The 22528-nt window shown below is 36.7% G+C and overlaps 1 protein-coding gene across 2 annotated transcripts in view; it reads left to right on the forward strand.

Annotated features, from left to right (window-relative positions):
• ldb2a (LIM domain binding 2a) overlaps positions 1 to 22528 on the forward strand; it is a 79798-nt gene that overhangs the window by 21826 nt on the left and 35444 nt on the right. For both annotated transcript variants that reach the window (XM_073820875.1, XM_073820874.1), the window contains exon 2: positions 3416 to 3518. In XM_073820875.1, coding sequence (XP_073676976.1) covers positions 3416 to 3518 — 103 coding nt within the window. The remainder of the gene's footprint in view (positions 1 to 3415; positions 3519 to 22528) is intronic.

The raw sequence follows: 22528 nt of genomic DNA on the forward strand, positions 1-22528 counted from the left end.
CCCAAAATAAGCTTTAAAAATTATTTTAATTTCAGGGTTTTGATTATACTGTACTTTTAATTTTTTTTTATTCTTTGAAAATGCTTACAAAATTACCCCAATTATTCTTGAATTATTATTTGATTTTTAAGCAGTTCAAAACAACCTGATGAACATAATTTGTACACATCGCAATATATATCGCAAGAAAAAAATATATTGCAATGTAATTTTTTCCCAATATCGTGCAGCCCTAGTATTGATGTCCTTCCGCGTTGAAATTCAATGAGTGAATTGAGGCGCCACAGCGATCTCTCACGTTTTTTTCTTAAAAAATGGCAACATTTGAAAGCTGAGAGTTTGTTTCATACCTAAAGTAACCTAATTTGTCTTGTCTGTCGTTGTGTTGCCAGTTTCCACCTTTGCAATGTATTTTTCATTTCATGAGAACATGATGAGGCGTGAGAGCACCGTGGTTTGTCGGATATAGTAACAGTAACATAGAGGGGCAGGTCTTTGCGAAGGGCCAATTGGAATCTAATTTATTCCTGAAATCTGTGTCAATACCCAGCCCTAGTGATTTGAGAAAACAGAGGTTGTTTTAACCTCAAAGCTTTGCCAACCAACAAGAGATGGGGGGGGGGGGGGTAGTAACGAAGAAAGCAGAATTATCTGATGAAGTCATGCATCATGCTGAGTGTGACTCCAAGGTTTAATCACACACGCAAACCCACATTTACTCACTCATAACACACATACAGAAGTAGACAGCAGAGGAAAGAGTGTTAGCCAAAAATGTGTGTCATGGGTGATAGTGTGGTGCTAATAACCAGCTGTGTTGGACAACATCAGCCTCCTGCCTTATTGAATGGAAAAACGATCACTGTTGTCAAAACTGATCATTCACTTACAGTGACTAAGACGGCAGGTCGTAATAGGGCACTGACTCACTCCCAAAACACAGAGCAGACGAGACCGCTTCCTCCACGCTGGAAAACAGCGCTTCTCGAGTACGGGACGCGGGACTAAAGGTCTCCAGGGTCGGCCACTATACAATGTGATGCTGCCTGAAGTCGACAGCCCTAATTGTAAACATCTGAGAGGGCTTGTGATCTGTCACCAGGCAACATCGGCTAGATGGCAACATCGGCCTAAACGACGTCTGTTAGAATCAGAGCTCTGTCAATCACAGGATGCCGCTGAGTCTGATTTTACATACACAGAGTATGTTCGCAGCTAGCGTGCCATCTGATGGAGAAGCCTTAATTTAATTCAAGTCAATTAGCGAATCTTTCCATTAGCAGTGGATTTGGAGGATCTAGGTGCCCTGGATGTACATTATTTATAATGAATTTTGTTGTTATTGTCGACTTTTAATAACAGTGCACCGATGCGCTCTACATAACCTTTAATCTTTAATTAAGGAAAACTTGCATTTGTAAGCACTGAGCTCATGTAATTTGAATGCTAGATCGCAGAATGGTCTCAAAATGAGCTTTTAGGAGAAAAGAGCAAGACAACAGGGAATGTAGGTTCCTCTAAACTGATGCTCTCGTGGTCACATGAAAGCAAGTGTTTGGGGATTTTGTGTTTATTAAATATGAATGATCATTCAAAAAGCACACAAAGGTACATGTCAGTGGTTGATTACATTAATTTTAACGTTGAGCCTTTGAAAACAAACCCAAGAAATTATGTACACAAATTATATTTATTAAAAAAAAAATATTAAGACACCTTCAACATTTCTCACATAATTAGTTTATTCGCTATAGTTTAGAAAATGGTAATAGAGTTAAACGGTCAAAACAAGTTAATCTTGATAATCACAAATGAATTACAGTCAAAACACAAATGTATTCAGACACCTTCAAAATTTCTCACATTAACACAGTTTATTCGCTATAGTTTAGAAAATGTTACGCAAATATGACAAGAACTCAACAGTTAAACTGTTTCAGAACAAATTCATCTCGATAATGTCAGATAACTTTGATAGAAGGTATGTAACAAAACATGGTCAGGTCAGTGTCAAATCAAATTTTTTCAATTTCACTTGTAGTCCACTGTATGAACAATTTTTGGGTATAATATGTCACAATATGTCGTAGTTTACTCACAATTAATACTCACAATCTACTATTTTGCTATCCTCACTTACATAAATGAACTATATCGTCCTGCACTCATTAGTAAAAAAAAATATCAAAAATTATATCTGGTGTCTGAATAATTTTTGGTTTGGTCATTCAACGTTTGGATCAGTAAGATTCTTACTGTTTTTTTAAAGTCTCTTATGCTCATCAAGGCTATTTATTTGAACAAAAATACAGAAAAAATCAGTAATACTGTGAAATATTATTGCAATTTTAAATAACTGATTTCTATTTTAACATACTTTAACATTTAATCTATTCCTGTGATGCAAAGCTGAATTTTGTATATGTGTATATAGATAGATAGATAGATAGATAGATAGATAGATTAGATAGATAGATAGATAGATAGATAGATAGATAGATAGATAGATAGATAGATAGATAGATAGATAGATAGATAGATAGATAGATAGATAGATAGATAGATAGATAGATAGATAGATAGATAGATATGGATAGATAGATATGGATAGATTTGGAACCTGTGATACCTTTTTCAGGAGTCTTTGATGAATAAAAAAAATAAAAAAAGAACAGCATTTATTAAAAAAATAATAACAATGTAACAATGTAAGTCTGAGTAAAAATATTAATTTACTTAACTGTGATTTTCTTCAGGATTCTTATCATAAAAAACAGCTTTTGTTCACTTTCGAACAATTTATTGGATCCATACTAAATAAAACTATTAATTTCTTTAAAAAAAAACACACACAAAACCAGTCATAAGGGTAATGTTTGGAAATTGAGATTAAAACACCTGAAAGCTGAATAAATAAGCTTTCAATTGACGTATGGTTAGTTAGGTTAGGACAACATTTGGCCAAGATACAACTATTTGAAAATCTGGAATCTGAGGGTGCAAAAAAAGCAAAATATTGAGAAAATTGCCTTTGAAGTTGCATTTTGCTAATGAAAATTTTGATATATTTACAGTAAGCAATTTAGAAAATATCTTCATGGAACATGATCTTTACTTAATATCCTAATGATTTTTGGCATAAAAGAAAAAATGATAATTTTGACCCATACAATGTATTTTTGGCTATTGCTACAAATATACCCTTGCTACTTAAGACTGGGTTTTGTGGTCCAGGGTCACAAATGTACTAACATTTGAACAGAAGTGTATTAATCACAAAAAGTGGAGCTATAAACAAAATATTCTTTTTCTTTCTCATTTTTACTCCTATTAAATAGACTTGTATGAATGACAAAGCCTGTCACACAGTATAATTAACTCCTATTAATTAACCGTGACTCTCCTTCTTCCCCAGGAGAGTGATAGTCTGTGGTGGGATGCGTTTGCGACAGAATTCTTTGAGGAGGACGCTACATTGACCATAGCCTTCTGCCTGGAGGATGGACCAAAAAGATACAGTAAGATTTAAACCTTTATCCTGTGCCAGCGTCGTCTTGTCGGCAAATTTGCTTGTACTGGTGCCAGGCTTGAAGGTACACGACTGTGATATTGTGTCTGTGGAGTCTGAAAATGTACAGGAGAAGGTAATGATCCATAAAAAAAAACTGTAGAGAACTTTGAATCAACTAAATCCACCAGTTCCAGATCTTATTGACTTTTATTGGTCTTCCAGGAAACAAGTTCCCTAAACGTCACATAAAAACAACACTGTGGTTAATGGCCTTATGCATCTCACTATGGAGAACTAGACTAGGAAAGTGTTGTAATTGGTAAACTGACTTGCAAGGTTCATATCTGTGAATTATTTTACCTGCAGCTCTGCCAGAATTTGTCTAAACACCTTGAAAACCATGAGAGAGTAATTGTTTGCAGTGAGTTCCCTAATGTAGTTTCGGCTGCATTTGCAGTCCTTTTTTTATTTTCTGCACACTTTCCCTATCTTTCTCTCTGATGATTTGAGCTGTGTTGTCTGTCCTTATTGAGTTCTCTGCTTTTGGTTAGTCATGCAGAACACTCTGCCTGTTGCAAAGAACGTGTGAGTCAAACATTCACAGAAGCCCCCTCCCTTCCCGGGGGTCTTTGTAGTGCTGATAGATTCAGAAATATATATTTTTATTATGCAAAGTGAATATGCCATTCGACTGTGGACAGCATTATAATAGCAGCTTTAACCTCTTTTTAAGAAACGGTGATTTATTTTTCTTCGTTTTGTGAAGTTTGAATAATTTTAATTGAACGAAGATGTAAAATTCAAACCTTAATATATTAAATTAATCATTTAAGATGTCTTTTCTTCAGCAAATGACAAGAAAAGTTTTTTTGTATGTTAATTCTACATTGCAGCATTTTTTAATTCTCACATACACCATTAGAAACTGGAAAGACCAAAGCTTGTGTCGGCTCTGGAGGCCCGTAGGGAACCAATCCCCCATATCGATTGAGGAGGGAGTTCAGTCCGTCCCTCGTGACAGCTCATCTTTAGTCTTCAGAAATGACTCCTCTTAGTTTCAGCCACAAACATACACCCTCACTCCATCACTGTCACTCACCCACAAACACAAGCGCTGCATACTAGGCTCTTTATAAATTTCTCAATCCACACTCCACCAAGCATCATTAAGGATTTTCTGCATCGGTGTAGCCTCACATCAGTATGCTTGTTTTATTCTTGCTTGTCTTTGTATGACATGTTTACAGTAATCACTGTTCAGGTTCCATTGAGCAACTCATTCCTCTGCTTTACATTTCAAGACATCAGATCAAAGCTAATCTAATCCAGTTTTTGTTCAGCATGTCCTGATTTAATGTATTTACCTGTTTATGAATTATTTATTCGAAATAAGGTCATATCGCACACATCCAATGTCGCATTTTTAATGCTCCCTCTGGAATACTTGATTCTGTGGTCAGGTGTTTTGTATTAAGTCCTTTAACCTGTAGAATTAATTTGTTGTCCCAGGTAATCTTAGTCTTATAATAAAATAATTTAATCTTAAATCAAAATGTACATTTATTTATATACAGTTGAGGTCAAAAGTTTACATACACCTTGCAGAATCTGCAAAATGTTAATTATTTTAACAAAATGAAAGGGATCATACAAAATGCATGTTATTTTTTAGTAAGATATTTCACATAAAAAATGTTTACATAATAGTCCACAGGAGAAAATAATAGTCTTAATAATTTATAAAAATGACCCTGTTCAAAAGTTGACATTTACTTGATTCTTGATACTGTGTTGTTAACTGAATGATCCACAGCTGTGTGTGTATTTGAATCCTTTCCAACAATGACTGTATGATTTTGAGATTCATCTTTTTACACTGAGGACAACTGAGGGACTTCAGAAGGAAACACAATGCATTAAGAGACGGGAGGGGGGGGGGGGACTTTTTGAATTTGAAGATCAGGGTAACTTTAACTTATTTTCTCTTCTGGGTAACATGTAAGTATCCTCTGCAGCTTCTGAAGGGCAGTAATAAATGAAAAAATATGATATTTAGGCAAAATAAGAAAAATGTACACAAAGAAAAAAGTTTTCACCCCCCAGCACTTAATGCATGTGTTTTTTTTCTTCTGGCACATCAGTGAGCGTTTGAACCTTCTGTAATAGTTGCATATGAGTCCCTCAGTTGTCCTCAGTGTGAAAACATGGATCTCAAAATCATACAGTTGTTGTTGGAAAGGGTTCAAATACCCAAAAATGCTGAAAAACCACAGAAACTGTGGGAGCTGAAGGATTTTTCTGAAGAACAGCGGGCAGTTTTAACTGTTCAGGACAAACAACGGACTCATGAACAACTATCACTAAACAACAGTATTAAGAATCAAGTGTATGTAAACTTTTGAAATTCAACCATTATTTTCACTTATATCCCTTTTCTCTTGTCTCTCTTTTATGTGAAATATCGTATTCAGGTCAGTACTAAATAAAAACTAACATGTATTTTGTATGATCCCTCTTATTTTGGTAAATTAATTACCTTTTTGCAAATTCTGCAAGGTGTATGTAAAAGTTTGACCTCAACTGTATTTAGTAAGTAACTGAGTAATAACAGAATAATGTACAGTCAGCAGCCAGTCATTATTGTAAACAAACTCTTAGGTCTAAATTTCATGTCATAGTGATTTCTATATTACGTTTTTACTATATGATGTAAAAATAAGGAATTTTGAAAATATAAGAACAAATAATCTAAACTAGAAGATATGGTACTTTATTATTATTATTAATACTGAATAAACTTGAAATGCATACATGGGGCATAGTTTCAATCAATTTTCTTTTACCTTTACGTTTTTTCAGGCAAAAATAAAAGGCTGATGCTTAACCAACTGTAGAGAAGGTTTAACTCCCCAAAACACCCACTCTACAAACAGAGATTTGATTTTTTTATTTAAAAACAGTGACTTTTCTGCCAACTTCACTGCCTTCATCACCCACCCAAAAGGTTTATTTACTCATTATTTATTTCACGTTCATATTTCCCCAGATGCCTGGTCGTATTGCATGTCATCAGCTGTTTTAAATAAAGAACTGCTAATGGTTGTTAAAACTTAAACGGGTATAGCTGAATAAATAAAATTAAAGGCTTAACTTGATTAAACGCTCTCCATAGTTATAAAAACCCTCAGTAGAGTTCTTCAGCACAGAGAAATCTCCTCAAACCAAACCAAATCTCCAAAACATGCAGAACAAGCAGAAAAACAAGAAGCACTGAAGTTTAAGAGACAAGGACTTTGCACTTATATTCACAAACATATATGATATGAGATGTGGGCGTTATTTCACCGCAGTACCATTGTGGATGGATGGATAATGGACGGATTATTGAAATGCATTAGTTTAAATGGCCTCACATTCTCCATCTCTTTTCTCTTTCTCTCAATCTCACTCTCCAGGACTGAAGCTCAAGTCTGTCTTGTTCTTTAGTCCGCACTCATTTCTTGTCTTTTGAAGTGATAAATGATTAGTATCTGCAATGTATGTTTTTCTGCATATCTGTTTTTTGAATACTAATTCAAATTTAATAGAAATAATACAAATATTTTATTAATAATACATATATAAAAATATAACAAAATATTTGCTATTTTTGTGTATTAGGTTGGCTTAGTTACTATCAAACTCTATTGAAATCAATAGTGGGTCCAGTCCCCCGTGTGCGGAGCTGCTGCCGATGTAGACCGTTCCAAATCAGTCACTTATGTTTCCAATTCAGGTAGGATTTTGCCTTTGAAGGCAGCTGCCTATGTAGGCTACAAACTGGCTTTGGAACAGGACTTACAATATATGTTGGCATGTACCATCCTAACCACCTGAACCACCAGACCACCGAACCTTTCAAATAAAGATTTTAGCTTATTGATCTGCCGCACACAAATCTGAGCACAGGGCCATGCTATAACCTGATTTCTGCAGCCGATTCCTGAAATACTGTTCAGTATTTTCTTCACATCTCTCCTCATGGACGTTATTAGCGAGGGAATAATTAATATCTGAACTGAAACACTGTTCTTGTTTTGGGTTGAGGCGAGGAGAGTTTCAAAGCGTGATGCAATGCCCCTGCAACTGTGACACCCTAGAAAACTTCCACCACTGAACCGCAGCACTTCATCAGACAATAACAAACAAAGCACAGACAAATTTATTAGCAGATTTGGATGAAGATGGTTGGAATCTGTTTTGTTTTCGGTCTCTGTTGCTTTATTAGAATGGCATTAGTATCTGTTCAAGCCAAAAAGCTGAGAATATTAGACTCATTAATCAGGTTCGAGTTGAACTGAACAATTTACTAGGAATGCACCGAAATAAAAATTCTTTGCTGAAGTGGAAAAAATTAAACACTGGGTTGAAGGCCGATTACCGAACAAGGTTTTTCGTGTTTTTTTCCCTATGTATTTTGCCAGTTGTTCACCATTGCATAAAGTAAATATCCAAAATGTGCTTTTACAGTTTTGTCTTGCTTTTAAAAAATAAAAATAATAATTACAAAACAACAATTTAAAAATATTTACTTAACACTGAACATTTGTGAGACATTGTTTTAGTTTAACGTTCTAGTAGACATTATAGCCTACCAACAAAGTACAATTTAACTTAAAATAAATAAGTTAGTAAAATAATATTCTTTGGCCATTTTTAAGACCCCCTTCTTAAATCAGGTGTATGTGTGTGTGTGTGTGTGTGTGTGTGTGTGTGTGTGTGTGTGTGTGTGTGTGTGTGTGTGTGTGTATATGTGTGTACCTGGTATTCATCACGTTGTGGGGACCAAATGTCCCCACAAGGATAGGAATACCAGTAGATTTTGACCTTGTGGGGACATTTCTCAGGTCCCCATAAGGAAACAGGCTTATAAATCATGCACAATGAGTTTTTTTTTAAGAAGTAAAAGTGTGCACAATCTCCTGTGAGGGCTAGGTTTAGGTGTAGGGCGATAGAAAATACGGTTTGTACAGTATGAAAACCATTACACCTATGGAATGTCCCCATAAAACATGTAAACCCAACAAGCCTTTCTGAGCAAAGGAGAATGTTATAATAAATAGAGCTGTTGTAATGATTGTAATTATTATTTTTGTCTTACTTTTTTATTGTATTTTACAGAACAACAGTAAAATTAGAATGCTAACATATATGAATGTTTACTTTTATTTTGGCGGAAACCCACAAACAGACCTCGGTACTACTTTTTGCTGACAGCAGCAGATTTATGAATGATTCTCATCACACTGTTTCAGCGCAGATTTTCCTCGTGCTTTGAACTTTGAACCCTGGCTAAAGAGCTCATGCAAAGCTGTCAGAATACATACAGTTCGTGCGTGTATTAGACAACATAATGTTCTGTAGTTTATTTACTAATGGTTTAAGGCCATTTCTCGATTTTCAGTCATCATACAGTAACCAGCAACAACCACCCCTTTTTCTTCTCATCGAAGACATGCGCTGCGGTTCTAAACAGTCTTTTGCTGTTGTTGCTTGCAATGATTTTAGCTTGATGCCTGATTCATTTATTTAAGTTGGTTACTTTTAATGAATTGGTCAACCTGTTTCACAAATGAGTCTGAATAATTTAAACAGCTCGCTCACAGACTGAACCATTTGGAGCAATTTCTCCAACCTGATCTCCTGACGAAAACATGCCTGTGGGAACTTTTTCGCAAGACGCAAAATATGTACCGGCATGTACGTTTCGTGACATACTTGATGTAAAATGTCCACTGAGTGACACTAAAAGGGTGTTCTTTTTTCCCTGGAACAGATGAACGTACATATGGTATGTTTATGTGACATTGGTTTTGTACGTGTCACCGCAGTTCTGACTTGAAACGTATGTTGAGAGGTGCTATAACATTAATGCTCTGTGACGTTTTAAAGGGGTCATCGGATGCCCATTTTTCACAAGTTCATATGATTCTTAAGGGTCTAAATGAAAAGTCTATAATATACTTTGGTTAAAATAGTAGTGTAAAAAAACACCCTTTTACCAAAAACAGCTTTGCAAAATATCAGCTCATTATATTATATGGACCCTTTAAATGCAAATGAGCTCTGCTCGCCCCGCCCCTCTCTGCTGAGGGATTGAGCTGCAATGTTTACTTTAGCCACATTTAGCCACGTTTAGCTGCATTGTGCCAACAAGCACATTATTAAGAAAGGCCATTTGCAAAGATGCATAAAAAACCCTTACTCACTTCTGCTGTGGGTGAAGCTGCATCACAAATGATTCACACGAACATAGACGCATATGTAGATCGGGATCGGCGCTTTCCTTTTAAAAACGAAAGTAACGTCGTCCTCTGCCTCTTAAGCGGCTCAGATGTCAGGAGTAAATGACGACTGCTATGTTCATTATTACATCCAACAACAGAACACCTCAGTCGCTCAATTAGAGTCTTCCTCTGCACCTGATTTGACACAATGGCGGTCGTATATGGACTGTTTCAGCTCAGTGAGGGCGGGTCTAAGGTAAGACGCTCATGTCAATCAACTGTGTTTCGTCACGCCGACAAGAAGCTGAGAATGACCTGATTTTAAAAAGGGGATATTACTTTTAAAGATTAAAAAAATACCACTGGGTGGATTTTTATCAGTGTAGGGTGGTTGTGTACACAAACTGCCAACACACATTAATGTTCAAACAACATGTAAAAGTTAGTTTTGCATCCGATGACCCCTTTAAAATAACATACCATCTGCACTACACCTAAACCTACACGATAGTATAAACAAAAGCGAAATGTGACATAAAAACGCAATCGCAGGCATGCCGTTTTAACTAAGTTTTCAATTTCTCATCTTTCAGCTCTTTCATCGTGAATTATGTTTTTCACAGGATTCGTACCCAAGGATTCCACATCCTAAGTATTAATTCTGTGCCAGCTGAGCTACCGAGCAAGCTTGTTATGTCCGGAAAGCGAAACATATGAAGCTGTAATCATAACTGTACAACAACGATTACAAATGCTCACTGTTTTACCGCCTCTAGAGTTGATTTCTGTTGGAAACCGCAGTGATATGTACAGGCAAAACAGTTCACACAGGTACGTTTTCGTCATGAGATTAGGTAGCAACCAACTTTGCATGGTCAAAGTCTAGGGTTAACACATCTGACTGAGAACAGCGCTGAATAATAGGCACCATTTACACAGTACTTGTTCTTTTATTAAAAAAAAGAGTGTGTTTTAAAAATCTTGATCTTCTTGATAATGTCAAAGACGTGCTGCAACCACAGAAGACATCAGTCTGCATGTGCACATAGATATACGACCTGAATGAACAACCAATCGGACAAACAAACAGACAGAAAAACTTGAGTTTAAAATGGATTGATATGGACAGTGATAGGCTTCAGTGATATGGAAATAACAAACATATTGATTTTTAATGTCTTTCGCAGCCAGAATAATGTCTGTGCATTATCTTCACTTGGGGGATTTCATCAGGAAATAATGATTCTTTTTGTTGATTATATTGATGCATATTGAATATGCTATTAATTTGATTTATTAGCATACAGTTGAGTTAATGAAACATTTTAATCACTTGGCGATCCTAGATTGCGTAATCCTCTCACACTTTTCTTTGGTGGACAGTCTATTGTTTAAGATGACTTGTGAGAGGAAAACACAGCAAAGAGAGGCATAGCGAGCTGTGATTGACAGTGTTGGGGGTTGAGGAGGCTCAGCTGCAGTCCGGCGCTGGCAAAGACACAGGTCTTGATGACTGACAGCCCAAGTTTTAAAACAGCCTCGAGATGGTCTCTGTGTGTTTGTATGAGCGCTCATATATGCTGTATCTGCAAGTCTGGATTGATACTGTTAAGATTACCGAGAAATGTTAAATGTATTTGTGTACTGGATGAAAACGTGTGTGTGTGAGTGCGTGTGTCTAATGGCACTATTTCCGAGCATGTGTGTGTGTATGTGTGGGCAGCAGGAAAAGAGAACAGCTGTGTGATAGGATGAGTCTTTCTCAGCTCTTCCTGCTGTCTCTCTTTCTCTCCAACTCCTTATTCAATAACAAAACAATATCGACTGTACTGTCTGTCTTAATTCACCTCCGGATCAGCGTCAGACTTGTGCGCGTGTATGCGAGAGCGTGTTTCAGCGTTAGCAGTCGTGCAGAATACACACAAGCGCATCCTTCACTAACCTTGTAATAATATAGATACAGAAAGTGTGTGTCCCTGAAAATTGGTCGATCGTGTCATCAGGTAACAGGTTAAGTGTTTACAGTGTCCATTAAAGCTCTCTGAAATGAGCAGGCCACTGTTATTGTTGTGCATGTATATGTGTGTGTTTTACCCAGGAATGGGGGCAGAAATGCAGTCACGCTGCACGTTAGATTTGGTAAATACAGAGTCATGAAAAAATGAGGAGTTATGAGGAGCCTGGTGCACTTTTGAGCCCAGAACCTTCCAGAAAGTCAACCCGGCCCATGCATAATGAACGAGAGGCGCTCTCCTCTTATATGCTCAGAGACCGTATGGAAAGGAAGCTTTGGCACGTAGTTTGTAGACGTACACAAACTCTCACAGAGACACATAGCTATATTGCTATATTGATAATGCATGCATTTGGCCCGGCTCTTTTATAATGGACTAATGTAAAACTAATGGACGGAGAATATATATGTGTGTGTCATCAGGATATTAAATGTTTATGTAGCTCCGTTTCCCCTCTACGCTGCTGTTATGTGCCGAATACAGACTCAGGTCAACCTCTAGCGTCTCGTTTTCCTTTTCGTTCACTCCTGACCTCCCTCTTTTTGTGTTTTCTGCTGATGTCCCCAAAGTCCTTTTCATCCTTTTGTCCCCATTGACTGAAACATTTAAAGATATAGATGTTTTTTTATGTTTTTAATGTTCATTGTGTCATTCAAAGTTGGTAGTTAATAGCATTCAAACTAGTTTGGGGTTGGTGAGATGAGTCTCTTATGCTTTGTTTGATGAACAACAACAACAAAAAAACACAGTAAAAGCAAAAGGAATTGTGAAATATCACAATTCGAAATAACTTTTCAAATGCGATTTATTCCTGTGATGGCAAAGCTGAATTTCTGAACTCCAGTCACATGATCTTTCAGAAATCATTCTAATAATAACATTTCTTATTATTATAAATGTTGAAAACAGTTGTGCATTTTTAGGGCTGCACAATTAATCGAATACCTATTGGTCTTTATAATTCTTTTGCGTCTAATCTGTGTAAATTTTTTAACTTTATACATGTTTTATGTATTGCTTTATTGTAATTAAATGTTCAGTTATTTTTGATATATGAAAATATTATATAACAATACTATTGACAATAATATAGTGATAATACCATATACCGTGATAAAAACATTATCAGTTAATCGCAACATGAAAACTGGTACCGGCATATCCCTATGCATATTGCATATTTTTACCTTTTATTACCTTTTACCTTTTCTTTTTTATTTAAAGAAATCAAACCGATGTATCGTTGACGTGTGACAATGAGAAAAGCAATAGAAGAGTGTTTTCAGGAAGAGTGTTTTCAGTTTGTTTTTTTATTTGTATATAAAATTATGGCATGCAGTTGCTTCAAACAATGGTATAGTATACAGCTATTCAAAACATCAATCAATGTAAATTGTGATAATTGTAATTAATAATCGCAATTTCAATTTCAAGGGAATAATTGGCAATTATGATTTTTCTCATGATCGTGCAGCCCTGTTTGAAATAGAAACCTTTTGTAACATTATATATGCCTATACTGTCACTTTTGATCAATTTAATGCATCTTTGCTGAGTAAAAGTGTTAAATGTTCTTAAAAAAAACCTTACTGCCCCTAAACATTTGAACAGCATTGTATATTAAATCGATATATAATCAATTATCTTGTGCTTCTTTAAAATTACAAAAGTAAAAATTAATGGGATAGTTAAAGATTAGTTCACTTCCAAAATAAAAATGATAATTTACTCACCCCATGTCGTGTGTTAGAGGTGAGTTTATGTCTTTCTTTCTTCAGATGAAACAAAATTACAGTCACAAAGAAATTCAAGTTTCTGAGGAAAACATTCCAGGATTTTTCTCTATATAGTAGACTTAAATGAGAGCCAGGTCCAAATTGCAGGTTCATTGCAGCTTTGAAGGGCTATACATGGTCCCATCCAAGAAATAAGGGTCTTATCTAGCGAAACTATCAGTCATTATCTAAAAAAATAAAGAAAATAAAAATAGAAAATGATGAATCGTTTTGCTAGATAAGACTCTTGTTCCTCGACTGGGATTGTATAGAGTCCTTTGAAGCCGCATTAAACTACAACCCACTGATCCCCATTAATGTCCACTATGTGGAGAAAAATCCTGGAATGTTTTCCTCAAAAACCTTAATTTCTTTGTGACTGAAGAAAGAGAGACATGAATATCTCGGATGACATGGGGGATGTGTGAATTATCACCAATCCTTTAGGAAACCAGAATCATTGCATTCCTTACAGTTTTATCTGAAGTTTTTGGTCTCTCCTTCCATCTACCCTCTTCTTCTGTCAGCCCCAGCTATTTGATATCCTTTTCTACCTGATGTGAGGCGTTGTTCCTAGGTCTGGCGTCAGGTGCACACAGCAGTAAAGCGGGAGGTTATTTAAACAAACCCGGCAGGAAACCTCCCCTGCCACTCCATAATTCACTCAAGAGGAATGGGAGGGAGGTGTTGGATTGATCGTGGCACAAAGGGAGGAATTACCTCTTGGAACAAGACTTCCCACGTCCTCTTTATCAGCAGCGGAGACAAGGCCATATCTACAAGCATCATCTTGAGCCCAGCAGAGGGCTAAGAGAGGCTTAAATGCTGCACTGAATCCTGACAGTGACATTGATACAGGCTTCAAGAGTCCTGTGGTGTGACAGAAACTTTGGAGATGTTTCTGACACAGGAAATACTTGATGTAGAGATTGCTTGGGATCACATTGTGCCGGTATCTTCCAAGTAAAGGCTCCAGTCAGAAGCAAAAGGTTGGGGTTTTACAGCATGATGCTGTTGGAGAACCTTTTTGTATTCCATGGAGAACTTGTACCTTTTTGGAATAAGTATAGAAAACACCTACTTTGAGCTTTTTCTTTTCTTTTCTTTTTTTGACTTCTATTGTATGTGGAACATATTCAGAAAAAATGAACTTCATACAGATATAGAATGACATGTGGGCCAGTAAAACCCAGTAGTGACCTAAAAACACAACATAAAACACATATGCATTTTTTATTTGGTCTAAAGGTTCCATAAACTTTACAGGGTTAAATGTGGTTTTCATTTCTAAAACTTTGCAGCACATGCTCTCATACTGAAAGTGAGACTCCAGCTGTCTCTTATCGAGTCACTTCATGTCGATGGAGGATAGACATTTCAATAAATCAAATCTAGAAGATGATGGGAAGTCATACTGGTTGATTCGGTTGTGGTGGCATCCGTCCGGGAGCCCTGGAGGAAGTCTGTGCCCCATGAGCATGCTGTGGAGCTGGGAGGGAGAGTGGGCCAAGCCAGCCTCTCCTGAATTATGGATGGAGGGGAAAGGGGGGAGGTGTGGATCAGGACTCATGGGAAAAGCGCAGCACACATTCAGACACACACACACACAGAGGCAGTGGTGTGAGGCCAAGCGTGTTGTGAGGGCGGTTGTGGGTGAGTGGAGCTGTTCGCCTGTGTCTCGTTTTGGCGCGGATGTCTTCGGGGATTACTGCTGGAGAGGGGAGAACTCTGAATCTATCAGACAACCTCCCTCTCTCGCTCTCTCCCATCCTCCGCATCAATGAGACCGAGATGTGATGAGTCAGAATATTCTCTGTGGTGTATCATAATCACAGCGCAATTCTGTCTTTTTATCTCCTGGATCTGTTTTCTAATCAGTCACCGTAGCACAGATAATTTGAGACACTGTGACCTCAAAAATAACAAAAACTCACATTGAGCTGTGACCTAGAGTTTTCTCAGGAGCAGTTTACCCAAAAAATTTAATTGGGTCAACGTTTACTCACTCTCATGTCGTTTCAAACCCTTGCGCTGTTATGGTTTTCAGCGGAACACAAAAGGAATTGTTACACAGCTCTTGTTATATTAAGTCAAGCTCTAAAAAGACAAAAACAATCAAAAAGCACTAAAAAAAGTTGTCAATATGACTTGCAGAAAGCACTCACCAGCAGGATGACCAACCCAAGAGTTTGGGTGTCCAGGTACTCCAGACAGACATTTTGTGCATGCTTGTTCACCTTATCGACCATGTAGATGTCATCATTTCTTGTTATCTGTCTCCCCTTTTTTTTCACCCACAATATTTTTTATTCTCTGAGATCAATGCTCTTTGACGAAAGTTTGAGGGATTGGGAGAAAGGAAGGAAGAGAGAAAGAGGGATTGAATTAAAGTTTTATGAAAGATGAATATTTCATATTCTGGGCACTGAATTCCATACTTGTATCGTGGTTGTGTGTGTATGTGTGTCCATTTGCTAACTTACTTCCTTGATTTTTATTATTAAGGTGATGGTAGCAGATTTGTATTGGCGTACAGCCAATTGATTAAAGAGTTAGTTCACTCAAAAATGAAAATACTGACATTAATTACTCACCCTCATGTCGTTCCAAACCTTTAAGACCTTTGTTCATCTTTGCAACACAAATTAAGATATTTTTGTTAAAATAGACAGCAACACAACTCAAACGTTCAAGGCACAGAAAGGTAGTAAGGACATCAATAAAATAGTCCATGTGGTGGTTCAAAGCTGCGGGAATTTTTGTGCGCAAAGAAAACAAACATAACGCATGCAGGGTCAGAAAGTTCCCAGATTTCATAAGAAATATCTTTATTTGTGTTCTGAAGATGAACAAAGGTCTTATGGGTTTGGAACGACGGAATGAGGGTGAGTAATTAATGATAGAATTTTCATTTTTGGGTGAACCAAACTTTTATCTTTAATTTAGGAACGCACACCATAATTTATAGGAATGTTCATACCTCGCTACCTTGACTCTTAGTCCATATATAATCAGTTCCATATATGGTTAATGACATTGCATTGTGATGATTTCTGAAATTTACTGTAAGGTTTATGTGGAACTTTTTGGTTGGCCCAGTACCAAAATTTCAGTTGTTGATAAGTGAAATCATTCTAATGTGCTGATTTGGTGTTCAAGATTTCTTGTTTTTTTGTCAGTATTGAAAACACTTGTGCTGCCTAATATTTTCTGCTAAGAAACTTGCATAATTTCCTTTCGAAAAGGCAAGCTAAAGTGATATGACCTTTTATTACTAGTAGTCACTTTTACCTGTTGACACTTTCATATATTTGTAAGAGCTGTGCCTAAATATTAAGTTAATACTTGGTTCTAGCCTGTTTTCACTCAAGCTGGAGTTTTCTATCAAAATAAAAGCTCCACTGCCATTTCCGTCAAAGTAAAATCTTAAAAGTGCTATATGAATTGCTGACAGCTAGTGGTTTAAATGGGTAACGTTACTGCAGTCCAAATTCAAAATATCTCTTTCAAGTGTAGAAATTAACAAAGAAGTATTGTAATTTCCCCACTATAGTGTAAAGCAAAAATAACATCTGCGAAATATTCATTTTCATTTATTTTGCAGTGCAGTTGTTTTACAACGTATAGCTAAAACTGTCATTGTTGTTATTATTATTATTGTTGTTATTATTATTGTATTCTAATTTATTGGGCTTCCTAGAACACCAGTGTGAATGTAAAATAGACTGAGACAGTATACCACAAATAAAAAGAGGGTTGACTTGAGCAGCCTGACTTAAGTTTTCATAGTTAAGAACATGATTTATTTTGAACTCTCAAAGTGCATTAGATAGAATAATATAACTTTATAATGTACACAATAAGTATTGTATCTTCACATAGTGATATTATGGTATATTGAGATGTTGATATTGTTACATCCCTACCTGGCACTGTAAAAAGACTGCTATTATGTTGTTGTTTTTTATTTTATTTCTTGAGTATTTTCGACATTTTGACAGAATATTTTGAATTGCATATTGCAAACATTGGAATTATTTCAAACAGAGGTTAACAGTTGCTTGAACTGGAAACTAGCAAACTTTCAGCTAGATAGAAAAAGCACTATCCTTTGACAAATCATCTCTCTGGTATATATTATTCCAGTTTCACCCTGCCAAGTTATCCTCTGAGAGGGGCAGACTGTGTATTCTCACATCTCTGTTTGAACCGATACCTAATCATTATCTATTCATAATTCACGCTTACAATCTGAGTGTTGTCCCATCAGAGAGGGTAAAACACAGAGTCATGGGAGCAGCGTTTGCATTTTAGGTTTAGTATTTATGTGTGCGAAAGAGAGAAAGAAAGAGAGAGAGAATGTAAGTGTGGGTTGTGTTTTGGAATGGAGCGATTGTCCCCAGAGAGATAATTACTGACAAGGAAGGGCAGGGCGAGAGCTGTTCTTCTCTTTTTTTATCCTTTTTTATAAACCACATTCTTTTTGGAACCCTGACTGTGAGTGTCTCGCGCCAAATGAAAATCTCACATGCTTCTTGCAGTCAGTCAATATTGAAGTCGAATAACTAAAACCGCTCTTGTGGTGTTTGATAAGTTCGCTTTTGCATTGTGCTTTGACACCCTTTCTTCATTTCTACTCGCTTACGCGTTTGTTGCTACGACCTCGTAAGTTCTTACGGCACGCTTTATAAATAACGAGTTATTTGTAATGGTGGAAATAAAGTTTAGCTCGCTCACAGCAGGCGGGATTGTGCACTTTTTGGCCCGCTGTTTGGAAAGTCACAGTGTGACCTAAAAAAAAGTTGGTGCAATATTCCCTTCCCATAATGCTGAAGCACAATTAATGATGCTGCTGTTGCAGTTCTTTTCAGCATTTTCTCAGTTCTAAAAATATTCACCTGTTTTTAATGGGATTTCACCTGGGGAAAGCCAGCCAGCCACTGGAGCTCTGTTTCAAAACCTAGTGAGTTTACTTTTTCAGGCAGTGGACCTCTAAGGCAGCATCCTAAATGAAATGAAATGGTTTATATTGGCAGTTACTCTCTGCATTTTATAAGTAGTGCTCCTCACACAAAGTGGTTATACTCACTATCGATTTCAATACAGGGGAGGAATGATACGATACTCTAAGAAGCAGTAATGACTGCTGAAAATTCAGCTTTAACTCCACAAATGAATACATTTTGAAATATATTAAAATAGAAGTTATTTTGTTATGATAGATCACCGGTTGTGTTTTTACCATATTTTAAGTAAATGCAGCATCAATGAGCTCTATAAGAGACTTCTTTCAAAAGCATTTCAAAAGCGAAAGTATTCATACCCCTTCATGTTTTTCACATTTTATGTTGCAGCCTTATGTTAAACTGATTTAAATGACTTTTTTCCACATCAATCTGGCATAATGTCAAAGCAAAAACTAAAGAACTTTAGTTATTCTGTTGCATAAGTATTCATACCATTATCTGGGACAATTAAAATTTAGCTCAGGAGTATTCATATTGCTTGTAGATGTTACTGCACTTCGAGTGAAGTTAACCTGTGGCAAATTCAATTGAATGAGTATGATTTGGAAAGGCACACACATCTTAATAAAGGTCTAACAGTTCAAAATGCATATAAGAGCAAAAACTAAGCCCTGAGTTTAAAAAAAATGTCTGTAGAGCTCAGAGACAGGATTGCATCAAGCCACACATCTGGGGAAGAGTTCTGAAAAAAATCTGCTGCATTGAAGGTTCACAGAAGCATGTAGTCTCTGGAAATCTACCCTTAATAGAAGAGGTTTCAAACAACCATGACTCTTCCTAGAACTGGCCTCCTGGCCAAACTGAGCAATTGATGGAGAAGGAATGGCCTTGGCTAGAGTGGTGACCAAAAACCTGATGGTCACTCTAGCTGAGCTTCATGATCATATACTGTATGCAGATGGGAGAAACTTACATAAGGACAAACATCACTGCTACACTTCACCAACCTGGGCTTTATGTTGGTGTAGCAAGACTCATTCCTCTCTTTAGTGAAGACACATGAAAACACACTTGGGAATTTTGCAAAAAAGCATCACCTCAGATTGTGAGAAGCAAGATTCTCTGGTCTGATGAACCTCAATTCCAATCATCATGTTTGAAGGAAACCAGGCACTGCTCATCACCTGGAGAGTACCATCCTAAAAGTAAAATGTGCTGGTAGCAGCCTCATGCTGTGGGGCTGTTTTTCAGCAGCAGGGATCAAGGGACTCGTCAGAGTAGAAGGACAGCTCAGTGCACCAAAATATAGAGATAGCCTTAATGAAAACCCAGTCCAGAGCATTCAGAACCTCAGACTGGGGAGAAGGTTCACCGTCCAACAGGACAATGATCCTAAGCACACATCAAGAGTGGCTTATAGACAACTCTGTGAATGTCCTTGAGTGGCCCAGCCAGAGTCTGGGCTTGAACCCAATCAAACATTTCTAGAGAAACTTGAAAACATCTGCCAGTCCCCATCCAACCTGACAGAGCTTGAGGGGTGAAGAGGCGAAGAATGGCAGATAATTGCCAAATGATGATGTGCAAATCAAAACCCAAAAAGATTTGAGGCTGTAAAGAAGCTTCAAATAAGTACTGAGTTAAGGGTTTGAATACTTATGCAATGTACTAAATTCATTTTTTTTTTATAAATATATGAAGTTGTGACAATTCTGTTCTTGCTTTTTCATTATGGTGCATGGAGTGTAGATTGATATGGAAAAAGATAAAGGGGTTGATTGAAGGGGAACATGCATTGTGGTACTCTCACGAATGAAAGAATAAAGTTTGAATAAAGTCGTTATTTTTGTTTTCTTTGCGCGCAAAAAGTATCATGCCTAAAAAAGGCAGCTCTCTAGATTTCAGAACCGAGTGTGTGAGTGGCTCTGTGCTTTTCCTTTTTATTTCAAAAATCTTTCCAGGTGTTTTATAACACTCTGTGGTTTCCAGGTTTATGAAAATTAAAAGTATAGTTCAGGCTAAGATTTTTGGAGAGAACTCACTTCTCTATTCTTCTTACAATACACAATCCTCCCAGCATGATTTGTACTTCAGAGCACTGCATTGTCTCTGTAGAGTAGGCCAAACCTGTATGGATTTTATTTCTTCTATGTAATACAAAAGGAGACATTTTAAAGAATTATACTGGTTGCACTTTTCCATATAATCAGTGTCCATGGACACAAAGGCTTTATGGATGGTTTACCCAAAAATGCAAATTTTTGTCATTAATTTCTTTCCGTCATGTCATTCCAAACCCATAAGACCTTCATTCATCTTCGGAACACAAATTAAGATATTTTTGATGAAATCCGAGAGCTTTCTGACCCTGCAACTGACATGTTCGAGGCCCAGAAAGGTAGTAAGGACATCATTAAAATAGTCAATTTTTTAGTGAATACAACCTAAATTTTGGTGTCTACATTACACATAGTTATTATATGACTTCTGAAGACCTGAAACATAGTGCACTAGTCATATGAACCACTTTTAGGACATTTATGGTGCTTTTGTATCTTTTTTAAAGCTTTAAAGTTTCATTGTAATAGGATAAGATCGACAAGTCTTCAGTATTTGCGTTTCATGAAGGCAAAAAGTCATGGTTTTGGAATGAAAAAATAATCACACATTTTTTATTTGAAAAAAGAAAAGGCTGACCTTTGTTTTGCATGCAAAATCAATTTTGTCTGTCTTTATTTACTCATGTTTTGCCTGTCTTGCTGCCTAACCTTTCTGTCCACCCCTGTGTGTCTTTGACTGTCTCTCTCTTTCTCTCTGTCCCGCTCGCACTCTCGTCTCCGTCTGCTGTGGCACTTGAAACTGAACTCCTCTCTTGTCTTTTTGGCTGCGAGTGTTGGCATCCGTCCTGGAGCCCACGCTCAGCGTGAATTAATGTGCCTAATTAACACGACGTTAATTATTTGTAAATTGCGTGTTTGGGTACACATTACTTGAGAGGCATATGTTGCACGACGTGTTAGCCGAAACAAGTGACTGCTTAATCCAATCTCTGGAGTGCTTGCTTCTGTAGATGGGCCAATCAGTCTGGAGTCCCCTCACAACACGCAAAAAGAGCCGCACATGCTCAGATTAAAAAAAAGATTCACAAAAGCATGTGGTTTATTGTCGGAATCCTGCTGAGGCTAACTTTTATTTTAAAGAGAGCTTGTTTGAAGTGCTCCCTCTATAGGCGACAAAGGGAAATCTGTGTGCCAGCAGGACTTTGTTTGCCTTTCGAGCTCATCTGGCATGAATGATTATGACTACAGCATGAAAAAAGAAACAAATGCGCAACGGTGTCAGTATAAGCTTACCATAAAAATGACCTGAGGGAAAAATGACCTTTTCTGTTTTATTGGTTGTTACTGGCACAAGAGGTTACAGGTTAAATGTATATATTTCAGTTATGTGGAGATTCGTGTGTAGGCGTTGAGTCATAGTCCTACTTATAGAGCATCTATATTCTCTGTTTTTGTCTCAGTGGAGGTCAATCCCCGGATGATATAGTGGTATTTCTAGAGAGTTTCATGAAAAATGTCAGCAATTAATAACAAACTGAAGTCTTGGTGAAATGTTACTATGTATTTATAGTCTGGCCATAGGATGCTAATGGAGCAAGTGGTCAGTGTTTGTTTGGTTGGCATAATCCAGTTAGTCCTTGCTGATAGAGGACATAGCCATACCAATTTTATGTGCAAAAAACAAATTATGAGCAAATAACTTAATATTTTGCCACTGTATAAATTTCAAAAACATATTTCTTCTTATTATTAATGTTAAAAATTGTGTTAATCAATGTGAAATATTTTTATAGAAACCTTTATTTTAGGATTCTTTGATGAATAGAAAATCTATAAATGTTTAAATAATTAAATATCTTACATATTTATTAGAAAATACAGACTTATTATATATATATATATATATATATATATATATATATATATATATATAT

Source organism: Garra rufa, chromosome 16 (assembly GCF_049309525.1).
Source record: "Garra rufa chromosome 16, GarRuf1.0, whole genome shotgun sequence".
NCBI lineage: Eukaryota > Metazoa > Chordata > Actinopteri > Cypriniformes > Cyprinidae > Garra > Garra rufa.